This window comes from Cimex lectularius, unplaced genomic scaffold, assembly GCF_000648675.2.
Source record: "Cimex lectularius strain Harlan isolate CLEC.00 unplaced genomic scaffold, Clec_2.1 scaffold3, whole genome shotgun sequence".
NCBI lineage: Eukaryota > Metazoa > Arthropoda > Insecta > Hemiptera > Cimicidae > Cimex > Cimex lectularius.
The window spans coordinates 4,714,828-4,734,525 of NW_019392688.1; the positions used below are offsets into that span (position 1 = coordinate 4,714,828).

General features: G+C 34.1%; 3 protein-coding genes across 4 annotated transcripts; 1 reads left to right on the forward strand and 2 right to left on the reverse strand.

The window, feature by feature from the left end:
- Nucleotides 1-2,972: 2,972 nt before the first annotated feature.
- On the forward strand, nucleotides 2,973-5,342 carry LOC106662352 (peroxisomal N(1)-acetyl-spermine/spermidine oxidase-like). 2 transcript variants are annotated; one of them, XM_014386402.2, is made up of 4 exons: nucleotides 2,973-3,140; nucleotides 3,200-3,335; nucleotides 3,455-3,700; nucleotides 3,892-5,342. In XM_014386402.2, exons 2-4 carry the CDS (start codon nucleotides 3,283-3,285, stop codon nucleotides 5,243-5,245), a joined length of 1,653 nt encoding a protein of 550 aa, XP_014241888.1. In that variant the 5' UTR covers nucleotides 2,973-3,140; nucleotides 3,200-3,282; the 3' UTR covers nucleotides 5,246-5,342. The 2 variants fall into 2 exon arrangements, with proteins under 2 accessions (XP_014241888.1, XP_014241887.1); XM_014386401.1 differs by having other exon boundaries at nucleotides 2,973-3,335.
- A 1,317-nt stretch (nucleotides 5,343-6,659) lies between these two features.
- On the reverse strand, nucleotides 6,660-7,912 carry LOC106662097. Its single transcript, XM_014385906.2, has 3 exons — nucleotides 7,778-7,912; nucleotides 7,576-7,718; nucleotides 6,660-7,107 (listed from the first exon to the last, which is right to left on the reverse strand). The coding sequence occupies exons 1-3, from the start codon at nucleotides 7,830-7,832 to the stop codon at nucleotides 6,856-6,858; spliced, it is 450 nt and encodes a 149-aa protein (XP_014241392.1). The 5' UTR covers nucleotides 7,833-7,912; the 3' UTR covers nucleotides 6,660-6,855.
- A 695-nt stretch (nucleotides 7,913-8,607) lies between these two features.
- LOC106662206 (uroporphyrinogen-III synthase) lies at nucleotides 8,608-14,736 on the reverse strand. Its single transcript, XM_014386092.2, has 4 exons — nucleotides 14,350-14,736; nucleotides 9,269-9,463; nucleotides 8,956-9,209; nucleotides 8,608-8,879 (listed from the first exon to the last, which is right to left on the reverse strand). The coding sequence occupies exons 1-4, from the start codon at nucleotides 14,534-14,536 to the stop codon at nucleotides 8,760-8,762; spliced, it is 756 nt and encodes a 251-aa protein (XP_014241578.1). The 5' UTR covers nucleotides 14,537-14,736; the 3' UTR covers nucleotides 8,608-8,759.
- Between the last annotated feature and the right edge of the window lie 4,962 nt (nucleotides 14,737-19,698).

Sequence of the window (19,698 nt, forward strand, 5' to 3'; positions counted from 1 at the left end):
ATTATTCTCAAATATAATTCCACTGTGCCTTCGGGTAAAAAAATAAAGTGCTCGAGGTGAATTCTAACCCCAAGTGCGAGGTGGATATAGATTTTTCCGCAGAACTGTAAAGCGATGTAAGGGTTTTTATCCACATCATCCCAATGCATCTATAGAATGTGAAATTTTCAAATGTTAAAAAATGTAAAGTCTAAAAGCACTCTAGACCAACGTTCCCAAACTTTTTTGACCCATGGACCCCTTTTTATAGTCAAAACCCCCGAGTGAAAAAGCCATAATATAAAAAAATAAAATAAAATAAAAATTTCTAATCGGTTTCTTTCTTTTGTGATTTGCTTCAAAACGGCAATGAATCCACGTTCTACCAAATAGAAAGACGGGAAAGCAGTCAACAACTTCTGTACAATAACCCATAATGCAGGATATAAAATTGGGATCTGTTTTTGTAACCAGAATTTATGGTATCCCTGTTCAAACATTGGATTAAGTTCCTCATTTGTGGATATTTCAATAAGCTGCTCCTGTATTAGTATGGATTCATCTGTGTTTGGGAGCTGAGTTTGTCCACGCGCAAAAGGGTTCAACACCGAGTCGGGAATATCCAAGAATATCTTCAAATCTTTGGATGAGGTCTGTATGAAGAGATGTTAAGTGTTGAGAGTAAGCAACCAAATCTTCACCTCTAATTTGCAATTTCAAAAGATTTGGAAATTGAGAGCATTCTCCTCTTCCCAAGTTTTGTTTGTAAAGAAAAAATTTTACAAAAAACGCAGATATTAAGCTTTTAGTTTTATTGTTTTATTTAATTGGTCACCTTGTCGTTTCAAATTAGTTTCGTTAAATCAGACATTTAGGCTATGTCATTTTTTGAGTTAATTAAATTGTCGCAAATCATTGTCTGGTTTCCAGGAATTCCAACATTGAATCAAAGAGTGCATAAAATCGATTTAAACATGCACTTTTAGAAAACCAACGTACTTCTGTTTTATATTATATTATTTTATATTATTATTTATATTATATTATTTTATATTAAACCTTGCGCGGACCCCCTGACCTTGTTCAGAGACCCCCAAATCAATTTTAATTTTCCGCGGACCCCCTGAATGATACCAGAGACCCCTGGGGGTCCGTAAGGACCACTTTGGGAACCACTGCTCTAGACCATAATCAAAGCAAGGCAAAAAAATCCTTAGGGTATGTCAGGATTTGAACTTAGAACCTCTAATATGGTACTACAAGTCTGATCCTCAAATGACTCAGCACCACAAAACCCTTATTTGGTCTTATTTTAACGCAATAAACTTAGGTTTTTTTTTAAGAATTAAAAGAAGAACTTAGAAAAAAAAATTCTATTTTACTCCGTACTGACTTTTCAATCTGTCAATAAAAGGTTGAGGGGGCATCGGTGGCTGCAACGGTTTAGGCGTTGACACTGCGCTCATCACTGTAAGGTAAAGGTCCTGGGTTCGAATCCAGCGGCCCTGCATTCGAACCCGACATGCTTACAAATGGGCTTTTTTTTTCAAAAGCACCGGCACCCCAAGGGTTGATATAATCTCTGCTGTTGCGAACCCTTGTAAAAAAAAAAATAAATAAAATAAAATAAATAAAATAATAAAAGGTTGTTTGTACATAAATACAGTACTTATTAAAAATTTGTGTTTTACACATAATTGGTTGATGATGTGAAAGGGATTTTTGAGTGAAATATTTATTTTTGATTCGATCAAAGTCAAAGAGGGAGTGAGTAAAGTAAATTTTATAACAATCATCAATAATGACGGTTACTGTTCAATTTGTTGAACAAACTGGAAGGATAAAAGAAAAAATGGGCTATTTGAAGGCGTTATCATCGGTTGCTGGAATGGCTGATTTACTAATGGGAAAAAAAGATCAGAGACTCTTCAGCTTCACTTTCTGTTTTTCAGACCTGGTTAGCCCAAACCATAAATTCTTTCATTAATTTTTAACATTAACAAAAAAAAAAAAAAGTAAAATGTTATAATTGATCTGTCAAGAAAATTGAGCGTTTTGTTCTTCCTTTCTATTTTGGATTACATTATGAAAGGCAGCATAATGATTCATATGAAACCCATCATTATTTATAGGGTTTTTATTATAATACATTTTTACAAGTTTTTATTGTTAAAAATACAATAGTGCCTTTGTTATTTGTGTGACAATAGATGCCCTTTTTTGTTAATAAGATTGAGAATTTTTCTTATTTTTTGCTCAAACCAAATAATTCAGTAGACAAAACTTTATGTTAAAATGGTCATAGACTGCATGCAGTAAAAAAATTAATTTCAAAAAACTGATTCATATAAGCTCAATTCCACACATGTTTGTACAAAACAGAACTTATTTATTTAACAACACCCGCGTTCATATAATTTCCAATAAATTACCGACAGTGAGAATCTTCTACTTGGGTTTTGGCAATACGAGGTCTTGTCTGCCCCGCCATCAAAATTAGGCTACAGCACCATGTCAACGACTAAACCGTTGCGGCCATAAAGCCTTGATAACTGACAAAGTCACGAAAAAAAGTTTATTACAAAAATCCCAAAAAGTCTTGGTTTTGATGGAAAGATTTCAACCATCCGTTAATCTTGTAACATTTTTCTGTGGCCTGCTGAGTGATGAATCTGTAATTTGGTCATTGATGATCATTTTCACCTGCCTATTCTCGATATTTTGGTCTGACAGAACAAAATGAATCAATTATGAAAAATATAATAACTGTAAAGTTTTCTCAGTATATATGATTTCGAATCCCATTAAATTATGTTTTCAAAGATTGCTGGGTTTTTTTTAAGTCCTTAAGTATATGCATATTTGGTTAAAATAAATAAATCAGATTTTTTTTATCGTAGAAAACAATACTTTGTTCCAATATTTCATTTATTTATGAATAAAAATAAAATGTTAACTAACTCCAAAGTGCAATATGTTCAGCTGACAAAAACATCAGAACACTAATTCTTGAACATTATTATGTAATCAGGTCTAAAATAAAAGAGATCTTTTGATTCACCGACACCGGCTGAAAATGACAAATGTTAAACATGAAAACATCAGTGATTGTGATTTTATCTGCGCTTCTTATATACCTAGCGGCTGGATTTCTGTGTTCAGTTATTACAAAAGTGTTGGTTTTGTTTGGTATTGGTTTGCTATTATTTTACTATTTCAGACCGCAACCATGACAACGAAATTTGTGACAGATTAGCACAAGTAGGCTCAAAATTGTACAAGTGAAATACACCTCTTAAGAAAATGATATCAAATTTGAAGTTACTTTCCCGATTTAAATATTTAGAGGCACATAGGTAAACTATTTATATCAAAACTAAAAACTTAATTATATTATTTGTAAATGCATAACATACTTTTGTCGGAAATATGAAGGAAACACTAACCAAACCTACATTGAATTTAATTTTTAAAGTTTCAGGGCATTCAATTTTTGGGGAACGAAGAATCCCGATGGACAAAATCAGAACTCTATCAAGCAGTGCTTTGATCAGGTCAAAAAGCCATGCCTATCCAGCAACGGCGACTCGGGCAAACTGAAACTGGGCAATAATTGTCCCAAAGTGATCATTATAGGCGCAGGAATGGCCGGGCTCACCGCAGCATGTCATCTTCACTGCAGAGGCATCACTGACATCACTGTCTTAGAGGCCAGTAACAGGTAACTAGTTCGAAAGGAATAATTTTATTTTTGTAAAACATCCTTCAACATTCTCTTTCATATAAACTATTTTAAGTTTTAAAACTGTAAATGGGAAAATATTTTTATCATTCAGTGCCTTTAGTTTAAAAAAAAAAGTTGAGCGTTTAATATTTAAAAATATATTTATATTTAATTACCTTATTTTTCAGGATTGGGGGCCGAATAAACACTTGCTGGATGGGAGATGCTACAGTAGAACTCGGCCCTAGTAGAATCAACGGTGCGTCACTTGCAAATCCGGTTTTCAATCTTGCCAATGTGGCCAAAGTCCTCCAACCAGAAGACTTTCAGGAGAGCAGACAGCTGAAGAAAACCCTCTTTCTTACCAGGGATGGTAGGACGATATCAGAATACAAATTGGAAGAAATGATTTTCAACCATATTCTACACCAGGGGAAGAAATTAGGAAAGAACCAGTTGAACCAGTTAAATCCGAACAAGGGCAATCTCATGCAATTCATCAGCCTTCGAATACAACAAGAATTGTTACAATTTCCTCCTGCATTGAGGTACGACTCTGAGAGGATTTTATATGGCCTTGTTAATGGACTTAAATCAGTTTATGGAGCAAACCTTAGCCAGGTCAGCGCACAGGCGCTAGCCAATTCTGGATCGCTACCTGGTCCAAACATTAAAATTTCAACTGGATTCAATTCTATCTTTACCCCTTTGCTGATCAACATCCCTGAGAATAAAATTATTTTGAATAAACCGGTAACTGAGATTGCCATTTGTATGAAACAGTACCTAGGAAGTCGTGTGATAGTTAAAACCGCAGACTGCGAAGAGTATGAGGGCGACTTTGTAATAGTCACTTTACCGATTGGAGTCCTTAAAGCAAAAGCAGACACATTGTTTAGTAATGAGTTACCTGAAGAAGTTAGTACGGCAATTAATAAGATTGGTGTAGGTCACATCAATAAGGTTTATTTTGAATACAGTTCACCCTGGTGGTCACCCGGAAGCGGTACGATAAAGCTCGCATGGTCAGGCGATGAATTGAGTTTTAGAAAAGACTGGACAAAAGGAATTGGAAGAATATGCGAGGTGCTTGGATCAAAAACAGTCCTAGGCCTGGTCACCGGAGGCGACGAAGCTCTTCTTTTGGAAAGGACCTCCGAAATGGAGATAGCCATCGAGTTCACGAAATTCTTGCGAAAGTTCACCGGCGACAGCTCGATCCCTTACCCGCAGAACGTTTTGATGTCGCGTTGGGGCACCACCCCGGAATCACTCGGCAGCACAGTCTTTATGTCAACCGAGACGACCGTCGGGCACTTCAAAACCTTGAGCAGCGATGGAAAATGCCCTGTGAACGGGGTTCCCCATCCTCTCCTATTTGCAGGAGACGGCACAATACCGGAATATTTCGGAACAATGGTCGGTGCTAGGAAAAGCGGCATCAGAGAAGCAGATCGTATAATCAAATATGCAGCAACCTTGTGTGAAAAGAAAGACTACTCTTCTAAACAAAATCGAAGTACTGCTCATTGCTCAAATTAACTATTTTAAACTTGGCTGCTAATTATTTCTCGTTTTCAAGATGAACAAGATAGTCTTGTGTTCATAAATTATATAATTAAATTTAATTAGTTTAGTTTTTGCTTTTTTATTTGAAAAACTTTAAAAGAAGTAGTTTGGAAAATATTCATTGATCTAATTCACTGAAATTAAGTTAAAAATTGCCTCAGCAATGTGTAGAAAAAAATCATACACACCTTACATACATATTTGCCTTTGTGCACTTGTCTAAATAGTTAAATTCAAAAACGTAGTTAATAATCCCTTGAAAAACAAGAAAATTGTCTATTGGGTGGGCTAAGATAGGTCACAAGATCATCGTTTTAAATTGTGGAAAAGATATTGAGTAAAAAGTTAGGGCTAGTGGGTTACGGTGGAGGGATAGTTTAGAATGGAAATTGAGGAAGCATGTGCAAATAAGATCTTTCACGAAAGGGATTTTAAGATCTTTATGAATCGTTTGATTGGTGATGTAGAAGAGAGCATTGAGGGAATGGCAGATAGGTTGAATTCAACCTTGACGATTTGGCTGAGCCCCACAGTTCGACTCCGTAAGTCCAAATAGGCATGATCAGTGTATTGTAAAAGTTTAGTTTGTTATGCTTGCTTAGTGTTGATTTTGGATCCAGTGGGTGTTTGAGTAGTCTACATCATTCGTTAAGTTCTTGTCGTTTTAATCTTGTACATGGGTTCTTTGTAAGTCTGCTATCTAAGTAAAGGCCAAGTTAGGGGACTTGATTCAATGGTGGTATTATCTTGCTGTTGTGCGCAGGTGGTCAGGTTTGACATTTGAGCTTGGCATTTTTGCTCATTCAATCTGATCTGCCACTGATGCACCAGTCGGTAATGATGTTCAGATGTTTCATTGCTTCTGTGGCTAGGATAGGATTGGAGTGTGTTGATAAAATTTCTATAGTTTGCGTAGGTTGTGAGTTGTGTGTTTGGATGTATGGGTAAGTCAGTCGTGTAGATGGTGTAGAGCATTGGGCCTAGGATTCTTCCTTGTGGAACACCAGCTTTGATTGGCATGATGGGTAAAAAATCAGAGTTGATTCTCACTTTAAACCATCGATCCGAGAGGAAGTTAAGATAGTAGGTATGAGGGAGGATATGTTTCAACTTATAAAGGAAGCGGGTGCCACACTTGGTTAAATGCTTCTGTAATGTACAGAAATACAGGTTTTCTACAGTCTGATCATGATGTCATCAGAGAGAGGATATCTCGACTTCTCTGAAGCTCTGCTGAACAATGGAGAGATCGGAATCCAAATTGATGGTTTGGAATTAAGTTTTCAGAGTTGAATATGGGAATTTGAAGGAAGAAAATGGCATTATTATTTTTATTTACAAGTTGACAAATATAATCTAGACTATTGTGGAAAAAATAATTTCTTAATTTACACTTATGATTTATTTATTTTAGAGCAAATTATATATAAAGAAATACTGATACATAAAATATTCTTACAAGAAATTCCTAATTAAGTATTAGTACAAAGTAATTGCTCATAAAGCAAGAGGATAAGAAGATAAAAATTATTTAAAGTGAATAAAAATTAAAATACAGAACTTTGTACCTTTGGAGTACTCTGCTAGAAATAAATAAATAGACCAACATCTCGATTCATCACCTTATCATAAGTGTCTTTTTTAGAACTGACAAAAACATTAAACTGTTCGTAGCCTCTAGAGTCCAGTTCTTCGCTCGTATCTCTAATTTCAAAGTTAATGAACTTGAGGTAGTGGTGGTTCATCGCCGGGATGCACACCTTGGTCCCGTACGGCAGATGGAGTTTATGGTCGACCGCAAGCGTCACATATTTAAAATCCTTGTACAGAAAATCCTGGGGGGAAAAATCAGAATTTTTATGAGATTTGTCCAGACTTTGGGGACATGAACTGGTAATTTTGTTGTTAATGGTTATTTTGGTTTGTCAGATCGAATCAGCAAGAATAGGCAGATTAAAATGATCGGTACAGATCAAATTAGAAAAACAAGAAATGATTGCTGCACATTAGTGGTTTTTCAGGGTGACTGCAGTGGCCGAGTGGTTAAGGCAATTCGTGGTTCTGGGATTGAATACCCTAAATAAAATAGACCACAAAATTTTAATAAAAATTGTATGAAAAAAGCAGTTTAGCCCTTTGTTCACTACCCTATGGTTAGCTGAATCCCCTGTATGATAGGACTTATTTTACTGTTACTGTTTTATAATATAAATTAATTTTTGTCATTTTATCAAGTATTTTACATTAACTTGCTGATCAAAGAACAGATCCATCTCTAATAAAATTTGGGAAAGACCGATTACCTGGAGTGAAGAAAGCATGTGGTTGTGCATATCAATCGGATAATCGTCCGTCAAGTAGTCGATATAGTACGGCACCAAAGTTGAATTTATGTGGTTACCGCCCGGTGGGCAACTGAGGTCCTCCAGGAAGTCGAACACCAACGCTTTATAAGTCACAAGACATTTTATTAAGGATTCAAATCATAAATGCTCTCTGATTTACCTGCATTGGACGTTTTTAAAACGAACAAGACTGCTATTATTAAATACGAACCCATAATTCACCGTTTGCAAGTTGAACCGTTATCAAAGTAGTGACCACAAAGAAACCTTTTGGGATTAGGTCAGCACTATAATTGCTTGGGTCAGGGAGTCCCCTTCCTTCACCGACTCTTGTTACCATTGAGATATTTTGGTCGTGTTTCTTTAAATCCGCCCGTTCCCCAGTTGTAAATTTATGTTGGAAAAGGCTGCTTATAACATGTTAAAATTGGCTTAACCCTTTCTATTCAAGCAAATAATAAAATTTAACCAAAAATAAAATATAAATACTTTTGATAAATATTAAACATGCAATAAAGTTGTTGAATAAATATTAAAATACAAGAGTCAGTTTTGTAAATAACAGTCAAAAAATATCATCCAAATATTAAATAAGTTATATTTTTTCCCAAAACAATAAGGTTAGTTATTATTATTATTTTTTTAAGTTAATAGTTATTAATAAATATAATTTAAGTGCCTTACTAGTTTTTATTTAGTAGTAATTATTTATTCCTTGTCAAACATGTAAAAAAAAGACTGTAAAAAATTAAACAACCAAGGCTTGTTTTTTAATCAATAAGATAAAACTACTTGCATATTTTACTTAAAATTAAGTCCAATAACCCTGTCTGCAATTAGTAATTTTTCATTGTAACTTCAGTTTAAATTCCACTAAAAAAATTTCGTTTTATTAATATCACAGCTCAAGATCATTATAAAGAGAGCATTAGTATTGGTAGGTGATTAAAAAAATGAATAATTAACAAGAAGTAAAAAAAAAACTTTATTTCAAAAAATAACCATTTTAAAATTCTTGATTACAAAAACTAGATAACGATTCTTCAAGATAATTTTAAATTCGAACAGTATAACACAGGTTAGTTTTTTTTCGACTAGCAATTATCTTTCATAAAAGCACAGAATGAAATTCTTATAATTCTCTATAATATCTCTTGCAGTGCTTTCGCATAACAGGCAGGATTCGGCTTTTCCGCCACAAACGCTGGCTGAATAGAATGTCTAATTAACGCTTCTTCGGTCGTCTTCCCTATGGCACCAATCTGAACAAAATAATAAAACAAAAATATTTGTTTAAAGAAAAACTATTAGTACAGTTTAAAAACTATAGAAAACAACCTTTAATCCGTTGAGATCAATTTTCAATTTTTCAAACAGAGGAATAGTCGAGTCGACGCCGGAAGGGCTGAAGTATAATAAAAAAGAAACTTCAAATTCGTCAAATATCGGTCTAAAGAGCATCTCCAATTTTGGATTGGTAATTGTATTATAAACGACGAGTTGATCCACCTTGAGGCCACCCGCTCGCAGGGCGGTTACTATCGTGTCTGTCGATAAATTGCCGACAGGCAGGAGCAAAGGTTTGGTTATATCTGACAAAAATTTTTTAAAATGTAACACTATTTTTCATATTTATTATTCGAGTCGTTACCTTGCTCGAGGATGAACTTGGACAAGTCTTTTCCGTTGCCGCTTGCCTGGCCTTCAGGAATCATCCCGAGCTGTACGTAAACATCCTTCGCCGTTTTCTCACCCACGACAAAAGCCCTGTGATTCGTCCACAGCGAGGCGTCGTTTATGCTCATCTTGACAGCTTCCACGCATCGTGGGCTTGAAAATATGATACCTGACAAATTCAAAATCTTTAGCTAAAGAAATTAAAATCTAACTAGACCTGTAACATTACACAAAGTACAAAAAGTATAATTATGACTGATATATTTAGCATGCAAGACCATCACTAAACTATAAAGTTATAATTGTCCAAAGATTAACCATGGATTAAAAAAGTTACTTATTAATAAAAATAAATTTTATTTTCAATTATCAAGTTCTTCATCCATGTTATACGTAAAACAAGAGAGGGACATCGCAATAGCTGAATCAAGGTGGTTGACTCGTATTTGCCACGCTATCAGTTTTGGGTTGGCTTTTAATTAATCATATGAAAAATATTGTAGAATAAGTTTGACCCCCTTGTCTGCAACACCCAACGGGTAATTGACAGGAATGTAAAGCATGTGACAGGTGCTACACGTCATAAAAAAAAAATTAAAGACCATTATGCAGATCTGTTAAATAAAATCCAACCAAATTCTCCAACCCTAAATAGTACAATCATATTTTCATAGAAACATTAGAATTATTACTAATTCAACTTCTGGAAAAGATATACATTTGGATTTTTAGCTTTACATTTTGTGCAAACATGTATGCCATTCTTTATCACTTACTGTGACCAATACAATCATGGGTAGAGCCTGGATTTATATGCAATATTATTTGCCCTAAAGCTGGGTTTTCACTTTGCAAAAAAATCAGTCACACAACTAAATACAGGAATTACTCGGGGAATGCTATCTCGGGTTAACCATTTCCACGAGGCGAAACCTTGTGCAACATATGGGCGCAAAAGGTGAGCCATCAGTTTCGGAAGACAAGCAAGCTTATTTATAATTACACAAACTGCTGCATCAGCGTTTGCTATCATAGCAAAACTTTATGTTAAAAAGAAAACAAACAAAGAAAACACCGTTGGTGGATAAAAATTATTATTTCGTCAGTGTACCTCATTAGGGATTTCATTTTCACTTTGAGAGTACTGACAGTATGTCCCATTTTGATGCTAATTTCCTTCCACACATACTCTCTCTTGTTCTTATGAGTTTTATCTTTAGCATCCCACAAAAATCAGTAGTTGTAATACATTCAGATAAGTCGAATGCAGTCCTTCTTACACCCGAGACAAGTGCATTTACACAGAGCAAAATAAATAACACAAAACACTTTGATGTGCATTGAAAAACCAACAGCCTGTCGGCTCAATCCAATACATCCTCACGTCAAAAGTTTCGCAATACCAGCTACGTCTTTACAACACGAGACAGTGAGACACATTTCATGAAACAGTTGCATGAGTGAGTTTTGCATAGTGGAAACCCAGCTTAAAAACCATAAATGTATCACAACAAACATTAAAATGCACATAATGAATAATTAATTTTTCAAGTAGATATATTTTTTGTCATTTTGAAAGGAAATAGAACAAAAAAATTTTGGTCACCCAAAAGAATCATATATTTCAAAATAGTATACAATAAATATAATTAAACTTTAAATTCAGGATCTGAATTAAAATTGACAATAATACTTCAAAGATTGTTTCTATAAAACTACAGCATTTATCACTTAAAAAGTATTTGTACATGTGTTTCCAATGTCAACAGAGGTCAAGGGAGCATACTTGCAGTAACTTAAAATGATTGGATTGTAGATTCCTTGTATAGTGACTTATTTGTTTCCATTTAAGATTCTTTAATTTACCTCTGTTCAGTCAGTCCTGTATTTTTGTAAAGGATGTTTTTTTTTGTTTTCTTAAATTTCTTTTGTAATATATTATGGCATATGAAAACAACTGTCAACATTGTGCGTCATTCTGAATGTGTAAGGATTAATGATGTAAAACTCAATGAAAATATGTCTTGCCTTTTTGCATGTTAAATTAAACTGCTCAAAAATGAATAGGGATATTTGCAATTTATTCTTATTATATTAGTTTTAATTAAATTAACCAATATAATATTGTAGGTGGGACAAAACAAAACCAAAAATAAACGTTAATCGTTAATTTTAATAACAGATTTACTTTTTTGTAAATTATGAAATTACTTATTTTGTAGACCAACACCTTTTCTTGTCTTTTCTCCAATTTAATCCAGTTGTATTCTCTTTAACCATGGAAAGACATCTTGGACCAGAAGTTCACGATATTATTGTGAGAATAAGTCATCAAGGTCTACGGTATGTGGATATCAAAGAAGCAGTTGGCATTTCTCAGAGTATGGTCTCCCGGGATTTAGCCCGATTCAGAGAGAGTGGAATTGCCAATCGGAGTCCTGGTATTATGATGCTAAGGGAGGGCAGAAATATTGTCATTGCTGCAAGACGGAACCCTTTTCATAGTGCCAGCTAGATCCTAAAGGAAGTACAAGATGTTTTGGCAAGGCCTTTATCATCAGTTGGCCTCACATCGCATGCCCCTTTGAGACAACCTGCAACAGCCCACCACCGCAACTCAGAAGAATATGGTGCAGCAGACACCTGGAAGAGATCATCAATTGGAATGCAGCTACATTTACTGTTGAGACACGTTTCTGTCTGTATAGCGATAGCAGGCACTGAAGAGTCTACCAAGAAAAGGGGATGCATATTATGCCCGTTCGTGCTCCCTTCAGTGCAGTTTGGAGGAGGCAGTGTAATGGTCTGGGCAGGGATGTAAGGGACACTGGAGGACGAACTGGATTCCATATTGTCGAAGGCGACCTCACCGCAAGTCCGTTATGTCCAAGAAATTATTGAGGAATACATCCCTCAAACCAGAGATCTCACTGGCAGGGATTTAAAGTATGCCTAACAGGTGCTCAGATATTTTAGTTAATAGAAGACAGTATGCACCGTATTAATTGCTTAAAAAAATTATTGTGTCCAATAAACAAAATTATGGAATTAAAACCTTTTGTTATTTTTCAAAATCTCTTAATTAAATTTTCCTTCATAACATAATTATGTTTAATAAATTTTAATTATTTATAATAAAAATAAAGAAAGTAAATACTACAAAATTGGCAAATCCCTTTTCATTTTTGAGCAGTTTGTATAGAAGTTCTGTTCTGAAGTTTAATTACACTTATGATTTTGGAACTCAGTCGCATTGTATTCAAGCTGTTAGAACTTTTCTGACGACAAACGCAACTGGCTGTCCCTCGAAATGAAACAAAAAACAATATTTACCTTATTAAAATGTCTATTCTGCGAGCCTCCTACCCTAGTATGACTTGAAAATACCACGATATTTATCATAATTATGACATGTGGAAACAACAGTCAAAACTGCATCATTCTGAATGTATAAGGATTAATGATTGTAAGACTCAATGAAAAGCTGCTGTGCCTGTTTCACTTATGTAAAATTTCTGTTCTGAAGAATTACACTTTGGATTTGGGAAGTCAGTGATGTTGTACTCAGGCTTTTAGAAGTTCTTGGATAAAAAATTAATAATGTTGGTTTGATAGAGTTTACAGTTTATCATAAATTAAAAATAAACATTCTTTATCTCGTTTAATTATGTAGAATTGTTGAATGTTAGTTTATTGCCTATTTTGCGACTCTCCAACCCTAGTATAACTTGAATATATCAATATTATTTATCATACTTATGTCATATAGAAACGACAGTCAAAACTCTTCGGATTGATGACTGCAAGATAAAATGAAGAGTTGTTGCGCCTTTTTTTTTTACTTATGCAGAATTTTTCTTTGTGAAGAATAAATACACTTAGAATTAGGGGACTCAGTCATGTTGTATTCTGGCTAATACTGGCTTCATTATTGGTACCAATAATGTTGGTTTGATAGTGTTTATAGTTTATCATAAATTGAAAATAAACAATTCTTAGAATTGTTGTGTTAGTTTATTGTCTATTTTGCGAAATTCCAACTCTAGTATAATTTGAAAATATCATCGTATATTTATCACACTTATGTCACACTTAGGGAAAACAACTGTCAAAACTCTGCATCATTCTGAATGTATAAGGAATGTAAGATCAAATGAAAAGCTGTTGTGCCATTTTTGTTCACTTATGTAGAATTTCTGTTCTGAAGAACAGTCTTGTTGTATTCTGGCTAATAAAACATCATTAGTACCAATAATGTTGGTTTGATAGTGTTTAACTTTATCATCAATCGAAAATAAACAATTCTTATCTTATTAAATTATGTAGAAATCTAGTATGTTACTTTGTCTATTTTGTGAACATTCCAATCCTTGTATAACCTGCAAATGTATTGATATTATTTATCACAGTTGACATATGGAAGCAACTGTACCATGGTGTATGGAGTCTTGTATTTGTATGTCAAACTAATAATGTTGGTTTGATAGTGTTTACAGTTTATCATAATTTGAAAAGAAACAATTGTTATCTAATTAAATTATGTAGAATTGTTGAGTGTTAGTTCATTGTCTATTTTGCGAAATTCCAATTCTAGTATAATTTGAAAATATCATCGTATATTTATCACACTTATGTCATATGGAAAACAACTGTCAAAACTCTGCGTCATTCTGAATATATAAGGAATGAAAGATCAAATGAAAAGTTGTTATGCCTTTTTTTCACTTATGTAGAATTTCTGTTCTGAAGAAGTCATGTTGTATTCTGGCTAATAAAACATCATTAGTACCAATAATGTTGGTTTGATAGTGTTTATATTTTATCATAAATCGAAAATAAACAATTCTTATCTTATTAAATTATGGAGAAATCTAGTGTTACTTTGTCTATTTTGCGAACCTTCCAACCCTTGAATAACCTGCAAATGTATTGATATTATTTATCAGTTATGACATATGGAAGCAACTGTACTATGGTGTATGGCGTCCTGTATCTGTATGTCACAGCGAAACGTCATAAAAATTTTTATGTATTTTTGAATCGAGTGTAAATTACCGGAATAAAGGTCGGGATGGTCGAGGCGTGTGTTGAGTTCATCCAGGTTGACGAATTCGAACTGTACAACCGGCAGGATGTGGCTGTGGATGCCGATGGACTCGAGTTGCCTCGCGTACGGGTCCCTTTCGCCGAGTCCTTCGTCGTCCGACGCCTTGAAAAGGATCGCGTGTCTGCTCTCGTTCATCGTCGTTCGGATGCGAAAGGCCGATGAGCGAGCTGCGAGGCGACGGCCGAGGGCTATTTCCTCCCAACTGTCAACGGCCGCACTGTCCGAACGGCCGAACCTGCCACCTCCGCCTTCGGTATAAACGCTGCTGCCCTCTTCGACCCGTCGGTCCGCCTTTTTACGGACGGATAACCGCACGGGGAGGTTATGAAATCCGATCCACCCGTTTTACAACCGGAACCAGTCGCAGATCATTTTCACTTAAAAAGAGGTAATTATTCAATTATTTATTGTAAAAATTAATATAATTTTATTTTACACAATAAATTAAAAAAATAATAGTTTAAATCGTTGAATTTATACTACTGGAGTTTAGTTTTTCATTGTTGAAAGGTTAATGAGTGCAGGACTAAAAACCATCCTGCAATAGCCAAAAGTCATTATATATATCATAATTTGCTTATTTGACAACTGACGCGTATTTTTTATTCTACTGCTACCAGTCTCCTAAAAGATGCAATTGGGAGAAATTAAGAATTAATGTAAGATCATTTAGAAACAAGAAAAAGAGTAAAGGTCCAAGAAGAGAGCCTTGGGGTACACCAGCTGAAATTGAGAAAGGATCGAAGACAGAATATGAAGCTTAAACTTAGTTCTGTCAGTCAGATATTAGATCTAATCTCATCTCCTACAATATCAGCTGGTCTACCCTAGGGCTTTATTCTTGGACCTTTACTATTTTTTATGTTTCTAAATAATTATTCAGAAATTGTGAGATGCGGTCTGGTGTGATGTAGATTTCAGAAAAACATATTCTTTATCGTGCCAACGTTTCTTTATTGAGATCATCTTCAGGGCCTGGGATTTATAAATAAATTTTACAAATACATGTAGGATGTGAAAAAAATGAATGTATACAATGGTAGAAAAAATTTTTCCTCTCAACACGACACGCAAGAATGGCACAATTACACAAAAGACAGACACTTTGAGCCCTGAAGATGATCTCAATAAAGATTGAAACGTTGGCACAATAAAGAAAATGTTTTTCTGAAATTTACATCACACCAGACCGCATCTCACGATTTCTGAATAATTGTCGACTAATGGACACTACTCACCACACATTTCTAAATAATCTTCCAACAGTTGTTAATTGCTTTCAATCTTGATGCTGATGACAATCTGCTTTACATTCAATCACTATCCTACACACAACATCTCTAAAGCTATCTCTCTGCCCAAGAAATCCATTCTGTTTAGTGGTCTAATTGACCAAATTACTTCTTTCAATTAATTATTCTTTTTATGTAAGGTCTTGGTTGAGATAAAAAAGTTAGTGCTGCTGTCATCACTTGAGCTATCGTGACTTAAACAGAAAACTTCAGTTCTACTTATTCAATCCTTATAATTCCTTTATTCTCTTACTGTAGTGGTATTGTGTCACTTTTCTTAGTCTCTCAATCTGCTCAACGTCTTCATGTTGATTATCATTCTTGCATTAGATATTGTTCTGATCTTAAACTAGGGGGTCATATTTCTTCCTATATTAATATCTTGTTTCCGGACATGAAGGCATAGAAGAACAGGCTGACCAACTAGCCAAAAAAGGGGCACCCCCCCACGTGACTAGAATCACAACTAAGTACTCCGGAGTATGTGCTTATGTTGGAACTGGAAAACTTGATTGAGAAAGAAAAAATCAAACACTCCAGGTATGAGGCAAGCTAAGAGATTTATAAATATCTCAAAATGAAAAGTGAAAAACTCTCTCTCTCTCAGCAGGCAGGATTTGAGGAGAATTATGAGCCTCTATACCAACCATTGCCCTCTTAATTATCACCTAAAGAAGATGGACAAGGCTAAGATGGAAAAATGCAAACTCTGTCAGGAGGAACAAGAGACATAGGCACCTATCCTTTGCAAATGTAAAGCGTTAGTCTGTTTACGGTACAGCCACTTTGGTAGGACATTTCTCTTACCCAAGGAGATCTACAAAGAGGCACCAATAGAGCTGTTTAGGTTGCAATAGTGGAAAGAATTGTTTTTTGCATCCACCCCCCTAAAAAATTTTAAAAAAATTCATCCTTAACCATCCCTAACTCCTTCAGCATCCTTAACATTCCAAGCACTTATAAACTTAGAGTTGAAATGTTTATATTTATAATTAAATATAAAAACATCCTCAATATTTATCAACTTTTCCCACATTATCCAATGTTCTTATTCAAATGCACCAATTATATCCCAAGCCTTCAACACTTCTCTAAACTTTAGCCTTATCCTTCAGATTTTAGGGTCAAGACAATGGAATTTGCTTCCTCGCTGGCTTGTTCTGTCCTCCTTTTCTTTTTCCTTTTCTTTTTCCTTTTCCTACTTTCTGTTTCAATTTCTCCTGCCTGCAGTGCGATGAAAATGTATGTACTTGGTAATTTCAGATTACTTAGTGTTTGCAGTTTTTACAGTTTTTCTCATAGTTGTCAATACATCAACTTCTTTTGAGATAGAAACCCATTTACTGTCTTCCATAACATGCAGATTTTCAATTTAAAAGAAACATAAAAATGTTTTGGAAATGGATGACAGGTGTATAAATTTTTGAACAAGAAAATAATTTACTAAGCTAAAGGTAGTTTAGATTTTATTATACATTTAACAAATACAGTGGTTGTAGTCATCTTTGTAAAGGGTGAAAAAAAGAGACAGGCCATAAAAACTAGCCAATGAAAAAGTTATTCGATCTAACGGGTAATTTATATGTAGCTTGTTTTTCTCCAGTATGCCTGTTTTCACAGGTTTTGTATGTCAGACACATTTTGCCATTCCGTTATCTTTGACGTGGTCTTAACAAACTAACAAAACAATACCTGGACTAACCACTTAAGGTGGCAGAACGCCAAAATACATCTGACAGACACAACAAACTAGAATAGAATGATTTGAGTTCATCACCTCGCTCACCTCAATTTTGCAAGTTAAATTATTAGCATATATTAGCATATAGAAAATATTTTTAGGCATCTAAAATGTAACAATTAATCACTAAAATGTTTACCGTGTAGTGAAATTTTCTTTGGAAGTAGGTAAATCATGTTCTCATAAGACTACGTCCAAGCGTTTTTTAATAACCTTGGTTTTAGAATCTTCACTTGTAACAATGTCTCTACTTTCAGGGTTTTCATCTCCATTATTTTAATAACCTTGTTTTTACAATCTTCTACACTTCTAACAATTTCTCTACCTCTAAGTTTTTCATCTCCTTTTTTTAAATAACCTTGTTTTTAAATTCTTCTTCACTTTTAACTTCTAGGTTTTTCCATCTTCATTTTTTTTAATAGCCTTGTTTTTACAATCTTCTTCAGGTTTAACACTGTCTTTACTGCAAGGTTTTTCCATCTCCAATTTTTTTAATAACCTTGTTTTTACAATCTTCTTCACTTTGGATAATGTCTTCTACTTTTCTACAGGGTTTTCATCTCCTTTTTTTTAATAACCTTGTTTTTGCTATCTTCATCACTTTTAACAATATCTCCTATGTCCAGGCTTTCCAGCTCCATTTTTTTAAAATTTGCTTTTACATTCTTCTTCACCGTTGTCAAGAACTATCCTGATTATTTAATGGACAAATATTTATATTTTGTTATGCTAGAAATTTTCTGTGTTCAGGAGAACAGTTTATTCTTAGCACTCATACATTAGAAAATCACCTTTGGCAAAAGTTAAGGTGGGTTGACTTTATTTTCTTCTATTAAAGTAAGTTTGAAAAGCAACCTTTGTCACTTTTGTATGTATTGCTAGTTTTGGGTTATACCTTAAATTTTAAATATAAATATAAAAGTAAGTAAGCATAGAGGACCAGGCCAGTATTTGAGGTTCCCCATTTTGTTTTCTAAACTAAGGTATTATTTAAAAATTAATTAAAGTGAATATATTTATTATCCTGTTGTTGAAATAAACCAACTATTTGTTTATATTTTTGACCCACTGTAATAAATAGTCTGTGGGTAGAATTGAATGTTTTGGAGGGCCAACATGAGTCATGACCTGTGATTTACCATTTGTTTATAATCTGCATGGTTTGGGGGCTTAAATGACCTGTATTTTAGTCACTCTGAAATTTAACTGCAGTGGGATGGTGAGACAGAATGTTCAAACACCAGGCTATAAGAACAAACTTTATGTACCTTGTACAAAACGAACAATATAATTGGAAAATTGTTTATTTAGATATAACCCAGCATACCTGCAGAAGATAAGTTAAAGAGCAAGTATAATTTACAAGAAATTAAATTTCCTCCTTGGTTCATTTTTATAGCCAACTATCAAACTTACTTTAATAGAAGAAAATAATGTCAACCCACCTTAACTTTTGCCAAAGGTTTTTGTAGCAAAAATAATTTCTCTGCCATAAGTTACACTAGACTATTGGTGTATGACATCTGTTGATTTTTAAGTTTTTAATATATTAATTTATTTTAATGATTTGCTCATCTCAATTTTCTCCCTCAGCATGCATAAAATTTCTTCTGCTAGGATTTGTAGATTGGTGGCTTGAAAACAAAGAGAAACTTCGTTCACTTCTGTGGTTATCACAATTCAGCAATAAAGTAATAAATAAATTGATAAACTGTATTGATTCAATATTTTTGATTTGATGAAGTTATTGATTTTTGTGTTCAATTTACATTAGGCCTTAATTGAATAAAGTTGTCCACCATATATGGCCAAATTAAGAAAACCATTGTGATATTTTCCAATATATGAGTAGTTTTTGAGCATTATCTAAATTACATTGATTAGTAGTAATCATAAAAAAATTTGTAACACTCAAAACGTGTGGTAAGGAGAAGGGTCAGATTTTGCTTAGTTGTCCAAATGAATATAAATTATATTTTTTATGGTAACCACAACAGTCTAGAAGTAAGTCAAATAGTTGTAGAATGCATTATAAAAACATATGTGAATGTGGTGATTAAAATGAATCATGCATTCAGTGTGAAATGACGTACCCAAACCGTTTCAGGTTCAAAAGATCATGCATCCCCTGGACTTTCTGTTTCATTCAAGTGGTGCCCTTTTCTGTTAGCAATATACACTTTATGTAAAATTTCCTCTTGGAATTAATGAATTCCCATGTTCTGGGGTGTTGAATGTTTAAGCTGATTGGTCTATCGGACACA

Coding starts and splice junctions, on each gene's coding strand:
- LOC106662352 (XM_014386401.1), top strand. CDS start 3,283: ATGATATCAAATTTGAAGTTACTTTCCCGATTTAAATATTTAGAGGCA. Junction 3,336..3,454: donor AAATATTTAGAGGCACATAG/GTAAACTATTTA, acceptor TAATTTTTAAAG/TTTCAGGGCATTCAATTTTT. Junction 3,701..3,891: donor GTCTTAGAGGCCAGTAACAG/GTAACTAGTTCG, acceptor CTTATTTTTCAG/GATTGGGGGCCGAATAAACA.
- LOC106662097 (XM_014385906.2), bottom strand. CDS start 7,832: ATGGGTTCGTATTTAATAATAGCAGTCTTGTTCGTTTTAAAAACGTCC. Junction 7,719..7,777: donor TTTAAAAACGTCCAATGCAG/GTAAATCAGAGA, acceptor TGACTTATAAAG/CGTTGGTGTTCGACTTCCTG. Junction 7,108..7,575: donor ACATGCTTTCTTCACTCCAG/GTAATCGGTCTT, acceptor TTTTCCCCCCAG/GATTTTCTGTACAAGGATTT.
- LOC106662206 (XM_014386092.2), bottom strand. CDS start 14,536: ATGAACGAGAGCAGACACGCGATCCTTTTCAAGGCGTCGGACGACGAA. Junction 9,210..9,268: donor CAAGTTCATCCTCGAGCAAG/GTAACGACTCGA, acceptor AATTTTTGTCAG/ATATAACCAAACCTTTGCTC. Junction 8,880..8,955: donor TTGATCTCAACGGATTAAAG/GTTGTTTTCTAT, acceptor TATTTTGTTCAG/ATTGGTGCCATAGGGAAGAC.